The sequence below is a fragment of the Littorina saxatilis genome, unplaced genomic scaffold, assembly GCF_037325665.1.
Source record: "Littorina saxatilis isolate snail1 unplaced genomic scaffold, US_GU_Lsax_2.0 scaffold_2489, whole genome shotgun sequence".
Taxonomy (NCBI): Eukaryota; Metazoa; Mollusca; class Gastropoda; order Littorinimorpha; family Littorinidae; genus Littorina; species Littorina saxatilis.
Genome location: NW_027127541.1, coordinates 1 through 7,553, shown reverse-complemented (window position 1 = coordinate 7,553; position 7,553 = coordinate 1). Strand labels below are relative to the sequence as shown.

The 7,553-nt window shown below is 42.9% G+C and overlaps 2 protein-coding genes across 2 annotated transcripts; one reads left to right on the top strand and one right to left on the bottom strand.

Annotated features, from left to right (window-relative positions):
* Positions 1 to 470: 470 nt before the first annotated feature.
* On the bottom strand, positions 471 to 2,787 carry LOC138955965 (uncharacterized). Its single transcript, XM_070327452.1, has 2 exons — positions 2,716 to 2,787; positions 471 to 2,026 (listed from the first exon to the last, which is right to left on the bottom strand). Exons 1-2 carry the CDS (start codon positions 2,785 to 2,787, stop codon positions 806 to 808), a joined length of 1,293 nt encoding a protein of 430 aa, XP_070183553.1. The 3' UTR covers positions 471 to 805.
* Positions 2,788 to 3,492: 705 nt separating this feature from the next.
* LOC138955966 (myosin heavy chain, striated muscle-like) lies at positions 3,493 to 5,541 on the top strand. Its single transcript, XM_070327453.1, has one exon. The coding sequence runs from the start codon at positions 3,493 to 3,495 to the stop codon at positions 5,539 to 5,541; it is 2,049 nt and encodes a 682-aa protein (XP_070183554.1).
* Positions 5,542 to 7,553: the final 2,012 nt, after the last annotated feature.

The following is a 7,553-nucleotide window of genomic DNA, read 5'->3' as shown; positions in this document are numbered from 1 at the left end:
GTCATAACACCGTTGGTAAACCACGGTAGACACACTCACAAGTAATCCTTTGAAATATAATTCATTAACAAATAAAATATACTTTTTAAACAAACAAACAAAAACACGAAAAGTCCAACATAGGTCATAAAACGGCCCGTTCTTTCCATGCTCGGAGCTTTAAAAGCAATACGATTACATTAAAATTGACATTAATTTTAAGAGAAATATTCTCTGAAGATGACAAATGAGATTGTCTCTGCAAGTAGCAGTTTTGCCTGTCTCATTGTGCAATTGTGCTCTGTACACTTTGATCAAAACTCTTTTGGTCTACATGATATCATTAACTCTAGTATTCGTACTCGATTGTTATATTTGTTTATGTCTTCTAAATAACATTATTTAAATTTTATCAGGAAAACCTGGACAATTTCTTTGATGAAACGAAAAGACAGGTCAGTCCTTGATAAATGCTATTAAAAAAACCCGAGGAACATCCCGTTGGACTGAGGAAACAACGTGAAAAAGAGCTTGTATATTATTCAGGTAGACATTTCTTCCAGCACGCAGTTTGTCACACGGACAATGGTAAATGTCACTGTCAATTGAGTTTAACTACACATACTGTTCACCATACAGTTTCTCATGCAGACAATGGTAAATTTATGTCACTGTCAATTGAGTTTAACTACAAGTACTCTTCACCATACAGTTTGTCACGCAGACACTGGTAAATGTCACTGTCAATAGAGTTTAACTACAAGTATTGTTCACCATACAGTTTGTCATGCAGACAATGGTAAATGTCACTGTGAATAGAGTTTAACTACAAGTATTGTTCACCATACAGTTTGTCATGCAGACACAGTCTGAACTTGTACAACCCCAAGTTGGCAAGCTGCAAAAGCGGTACCGCAATTACGGCCACCCCGAGCGAAACCCCTGTACTGATACCGGCTTGGTTCCAGTCCAACACATTCTCGTATAGCACATTCTCGACCTTGTCTGTAGACCAATAAATAACGCTGAAGATGACGTAGAGGGACCCGTACAGTAACGGGTACAGCCCGTGCAGGAGCCGTACCGGTCTGGCGCAGACGACATTGTCAATAAGAATCATGACCGAGTTCAGACCGTGCACGTTTATGTCAGGCAGACCTAGACTTTCATCAGCAGAGTACAAAGCCCCGAAATAAACAAAGGTGACGATAAAAGCAAAGACTTGGATGACGTTGCTCAAGACCCAGTACGCTTGCAGGTACCAAGCCATGCAGGCCGAACGAGGGGCATTCTCACACTCTGAAGGTGCTCCGGTTTCAAGATCTCCCTTGCGTGGTTTGAGTCCTTCGTTCAAACTGGCAGCATGCTTGGGCGTTGGATTCGAACCCGGTTCTTGTGACGCGATAAATGCAACACTCGATGTTTTCTTACTGCTTCCGTTTTGAAAAGATCCCACCTGGTTTTGTAACCCTCCGCCATGACCGGAAGTCTCCAGGGCGTCGGAAGTTCCGTTTGTGGAACCATCGTTTGTGTACACAAAGTGTCCAAGCTCAACACTTCTGCCTTTATCCTGGCGTGACTCAGCAACAGCTTTTTCAGCTCCATCAACAGAGCGGAAATGTCCAGGACGTGACTCAGCAACAGCTTCTTCAGCTCCATCACCAGAGCGGAAATGTCCAGGACGTGACTCAGCAACAGCTCCTTCAGCTCCATCACCAGAGCGGAAATGTCTAAGACGTGACTCAGCAACAGCTCCTTCAGCTCCACCACCAGAGCGGAAATGTCCAGGACGTGACTCAGCAACAGCTCCTTCAGTTCCATCACCAGAGCGGAAATGTCCAGGACGTGAAAAATGGAGCAAGGCCAAGATGGCTCCGAGCAGGAAGAAGACGGTCTCCACGAGGAAGGTCCAGGTGGTCAGCCAGGCCATGACGCTGTGGCCGTGCTTGTTCTGCCTGTACATCACCACCATGTGAGTGAAGGCGAAGACGGAGTAGCCAGACATCAGCAGGCGGTAGAGAACAAATACCACCCTCGGCCATCGCCACTGGAACATAGACAGTTTGAAAGGTCAGATTTGATAACAGTATACTACAGGGATGTTGGTGGTGGTTGTGATGATATGAGTGAAGGCGAAGACAGAGTAGCCAGACATCAGCAGGCGGTAGAGAACGAACACCACTCGCGGCCATAGAAAGTTTGAAAGGTCAGATTTGATAATATAGTGTTGGCGATGGTTGTAATGGTGATGACGACCATTAGGTGAGTGATCGTGTAGACGGAGTAGCCAGACATCATCAGGCGTTGTTTTTAAAAACAATGATCAAGGCAATAAGGAGAAATGAATAAGAAGGAACAGGCGACGAGTAACTGATAGGAGCTGAGGGGGGTAATCTTTGGACAAACCATGTTAGGGCACATGGATTCTGATAGTAAGTGTTGCTTGCATGCACGATACAATATTACTTTCAACTAACGCAGAAAAAGTAATCAATCTGTCAATGAAACCAATCATCCAAGTTTTTTGTATATTCCTGATACGCCTTATGTAGTTCATTTTGAATTTGTTAAATACAGGAGCTGATTAAGCCCCAGTCTGTGCAACACCAGATCAATTTCACGTATTTATTGAATTATTACATTTTGAAACACACTTATAAACATAACAAAAAGAACATGCAGCCACAGTGACAAACACACAAATAAACAAATAAAAGTATACAAAATCTCACTCACTTGTGATTCGCAGAAAGCTTCAGGTTTGTGAAAACCAAGCCCAAAGTTCTTGCATACGAATTCGCTCCGCATGGTATTCGCAGCAGATTGATTTTTTTTCTTTCAAACTGAATCTGAACACTTCCTGTTCATAGATTCTTTCGATGCTAATAGTTAGTCTTCTCAACGGCAAACGTTCCACTTTGAATAAATAGTGACAGGTACAGACGGACTTAGGTCCAAACTCAACACAGTCGTAAAGTAGATCCTTTTCGAGAAGGTCAAGAGATTTATATATCACTTCTGCGTGTTCAATATATGTAATGTATAACCTTTCGCTTTCAACAGGGCAAGTGTTGATTGTGGCAGTAAATCACTGTAAGGCTGCCACAAACCTAAATAGATGAACGTAGCCAAGTTCCATATCAAGTAGATGGCTGGCGATCACACGCTGATTACATGCTTTTGTTTCCGAGACCAACGGTGGAATGAAAAATGACAGCCTTGAACTTTCTGAAAGGTCACCCTCTGTCTGCAATCGATTGAAACCGCCTGACTGAATTTTCCAACGAGGTTAATTTGTGAGCTTTGAGTCAAACAAATCGAGATAGTCACACGAAAATAAAATAAAAGTAATGAAGGCCTTGTGTTGGTGTTCTTTCTGATTCAGCTAAATAAACCAACTGCATTGAAACGATTGAGGTTGTTAAACGCGAAAACTCAAGCAACAGTTTGAAACACAAAATGTAACACTAATAGTCTTCTAGTCGGCGCGTTAGTGTGGACTTTCACAAGAACATGTCCGACTTTCACAAGAACATGTCCGACTTTCACAAGAACATGTCCGACTTTCACAAGAACATGTCCGACTTTCACAAGAACATGTCAGACTTTGACAAGAACATGTCCAATTTTGACAAGAACATGTCAGACTTTCACAAGAACATGTCCGACTTTCACAAGAACATGTCAGACTTTGACAAGAACATGTCCGACTTTGACAAGAACATGTCCGACTTTGACAAGAACATGTCAGACTTTCACAAGAACATGTCCGACTTTCACAAGAACATGTCAGACTTTGACAAGAACATGTCCGACTTTGACAAGAACATGTCCGACTTTCACAAGAACATGTCCGACTTTCACAAGAACATGTCCGACTTTCACAAGAACATGTCAGACTTTGACAAGAACATGTCCAATTTTGACAAGAACATGTCAGACTTTCACAAGAACATGTCCGACTTTCACAAGAACATGTCAGACTTTGACAAGAACATGTCCGACTTTGACAAGAACATGTCCGACTTTGACAAGAACATGTCAGACTTTCACAAGAACATGTCCGACTTTCACAAGAACATGTCAGACTTTGACAAGAACATGTCCGACTTTGACAAGAACATGTCAGACTTTCACAAGAACATGTCCGACTTTCACAAGAACATGTCCGACTTTCACAAGAACATGTCCGACTTTCACAAGAACATGTCAGACTTTCACAAGAACATGTCCGACTTTGACAAGAACATGTCAGACTTTGACAAGAACATGTCAGACTTTCACAAGAACATGTCCGACTTTCACAAGAACATGTCCGACTTTGACAAGAACATGTCCGACTTTGACAAGAACATGTCAGACTTTCACAAGAACATGTCAGACTTTCACAAGAACATGTCCGACTTTGACAAGAACATGTCCGACTTTCACAAGATGTCAGACTTTGACAAGAACATGTCCGACTTTGACAAGAACATGTCAGACTTTCACAAGAACATGTCCGACTTTCACAAGAACATGTCCGACTTTGACAAGAACATGTCCGACTTTGACAAGAACATGTCAGACTTTCACAAGAACATGTCCGACTTTGACAAGAACATGTCCGACTTTGACAAGAACATGTCCGACTTTCACAAGAACATGTCCGACTTTCACAAGAACATGTCCGACTTTCACAAGAACATGTCCGACTTTCACAAGAACATGTCCGACTTTCACAAGAACATGTCAGACTTTGACAAGAACATGTCCGACTTTGACAAGAACATGTCAGACTTTCACAAGAACATGTCCGACTTTCACAAGAACATGTCCGACTTTCACGAGAACATGTCAGACTTTGACAAGAACATGTCAGACTTTCACAAGAACATGTCCGACTTTCACAAGAACATGTCCGACTTTCACAAGAACATGTCCGACTTTGACAAGAACATGTCCGACTTTCAAAAGAACATATCCGACTTTCACAAGAACATGTCCGACTTTCACAAGAACATATCCGACTTTCACAAGAACATATCCGACTTTCACAAGAACATATCCGACTTTCACAAGAACATATCAGACTTTCACAAGAACATATCCGACTTTCACAAGAACATATTCGACTTTCACAAGAACATATCAGACTTTCACAAGAACATGTCCGACTTTCACAAGAACATGTCCGACTTTGACAAGAACATGTCCGACTTTGACAAGAACATGTCAGACTTTCACAAGAACATGTCCGACTTTCACAAGAACATATCCGACTTTCACAAGAACATATCCGACTTTCACAAGAACATATTCGACTTTCACAAGAACATATCAGACTTTCACAAGAACATGTCAGACTTTCACAAGAACATGTCAGACTTTCACAAGAACATGTCCGACTTTCACAAGAACATGTCCGACTTTCACAAGAACATGTCCGACTTTCACAAGAACATGTCAGACTTTGACAAGAACATGTCCGACTTTGACAAGAGCATGTCAGACTTTCACAAGAACATGTCAGACTTTCACAAGAACATGTCAGACTTTCACAAGAACATATCCGACTATTGAAGCTTGTTCAATGATAGCGTGCACACGCCTTCACGCGCCTTGTGATGACCAGACAGCGGAATACAACCACTGCTACACCAACGATGTCCATGTCAACTTTGAAGGCTGCCTCTGACGGGAGCCGATGTTGTATTCAAGGCGTCACCAAATTGAATCCGCCTTGATATGGCCGCCCTTCGTGGTCGGCTGGGCGTTAAGCAAACAAACAAACCAAATTGAATGACTAAAAACCGTTGAGACTAAAACTTAATGTGCATGGGCGACGTTCTAAAGCAATGGCGCTAGCATTATGCATCACATTGTTAGACCGTGACAATAGACGAATTCCGAAAATAACTCCTTCAGGTGTGTATGGGCTGTGGGAGTCCTTCAGGTGTGTATGGGCTGTGGGAGTCCTTCAGGTGTGTATGGGCTGTGGGAGTCCTTCAGGTGTGTATGGGCTGTGGGAGTCCTTCAGGTGTGTATGGGCTGTGGGAGTCCTTCAGGTGTGTATGGGCTGTGGGAGAGTGACCTTTTCTTGCAAAACGGCAGACAATTAAGGGACCAATCACTAGCGAGCGTGTCTCAACGTGTTTCCAGCACACCCAAACAAACCCGACGGAGTTATTTCCGAAAATCGTCTATTCAGAGGTAGACGAATTCGTTCTCGGGGCTGAGAGATTCTAGGAATTAGAAAGTTTCACAATTAGCCTACATTTTGTTTCCAGTGGACATGAACTGCGTTCGCTGTCTCTGCCTCACACACACACACACACACACACGCACACACACACGCAACTAGATCAGCTGGGTCCATTCAAGAAGAAAGTTCAACCCTTCTGTCAAACTTTCTATCTCAAACTACACCCATGCGTTTCATGATCAACGCTGAACCCTGATAAAGAATCGCCGATACAGAAAAAGTGGGCTTGCCAATTCACCATTTTGCGCGGCCATTTAACAAATCAAAACACGACAAACCTGTGACGTCATATCTGGTCAGTCCTTTGCAAAAGATAAAAGTAAGAAACACGGGGACTGTTACTCAGAAAGCTAGTTCAGTGTACAGCTTTTATGTCTTTCGCCACAAAATGTTGCTGGCGTAAAGTGAATACGAAACAGAGAGGCTCAATATAGGCCACTGCCTTCCCGCTCATCAAATTCTGAATTGTCGCTCCGTACAACTACTGCTAAGAAATGAAAGTTGGTCACTGCATAGAACACAGAGAGCAGGGTTTCAACTTCAACAACACGAATTGTAATACGTTGGAGTATTTTATCCAAATCTTTGCAATCAACAGGATAACTTTCTGAACCCTCACTTGTTTAGATCATTGATAAATCAAAGTGGGAAATATCAAGACCAATAGCGGTCATCGTGTGTGTGAGTTTGTGTTTTTGTGTGTGTGTGTGTGTGTGTGTGTGTGTGTGTGAACGAGAGAGAGAGAGAGAGAGAGTGTGTGTGTGTGTGTGTGTGTGTGTGTGTGTGTGTGTGTGTGTGTGAGTGTGTGTGTGTGAACGAGAGAGAGAGAGAGAGAGAGAGAGAGAGAGAGAGAGAGAGAGAGAGAGAGAGAGAGAGAGAGAGAGAGAGAGAGAGAGACATATGGGGGGGGGGGGGGGGGGGGGATATGTTTCCAGTCTCGTTAACTCAAACTCTTTCCCTCAACGCAAAAACAGAAACAAAAACGTAAAAAGAGAGACATCATAGTATTAGAGGTTACCTGCGAAGCCTCACAGGTATAATTTCAGTGAAATGGAAAAGTCAGGTAAAACCTCAAGAGCATTGGTCAACAAAGTCAAACTTCACCCTAGGTCGGCCACTTGACCACAGAAATGACACATTAGTTGAAGTACAGTTAAAGACATTGTCACAGTTTCAGTGACACGTTTGAGAAAGTAACTTTGTTGGGCGCCTTTCTCAAATTGCAACCTAATGCGCCTGTGCTGGCCACAGCATTGGGGGGAAAAGTTGTGGTAGCCGCATTGCGGGAAGGTTCTGCTAAACCTTCACGAAATTCACGTGGAAACCGTGC

Excerpts from the sequence above, each read along its gene's own strand:
- LOC138955965 (XM_070327452.1), bottom strand. The coding sequence starts at position 2,787 with ATGCGGAGCGAATTCGTATGCAAGAACTTTGGGCTTGGTTTTCACAAA. Across the intron at positions 2,027-2,715 it reads AAGCTTTCTGCGAATCACAA|TGGCGATGGCCGAGGGTGGT; the intron begins GTGAGTGAGATT and ends TCTATGTTCCAG.
- LOC138955966 (XM_070327453.1), top strand. The coding sequence starts at position 3,493 with ATGTCCGACTTTCACAAGAACATGTCCGACTTTCACAAGAACATGTCC.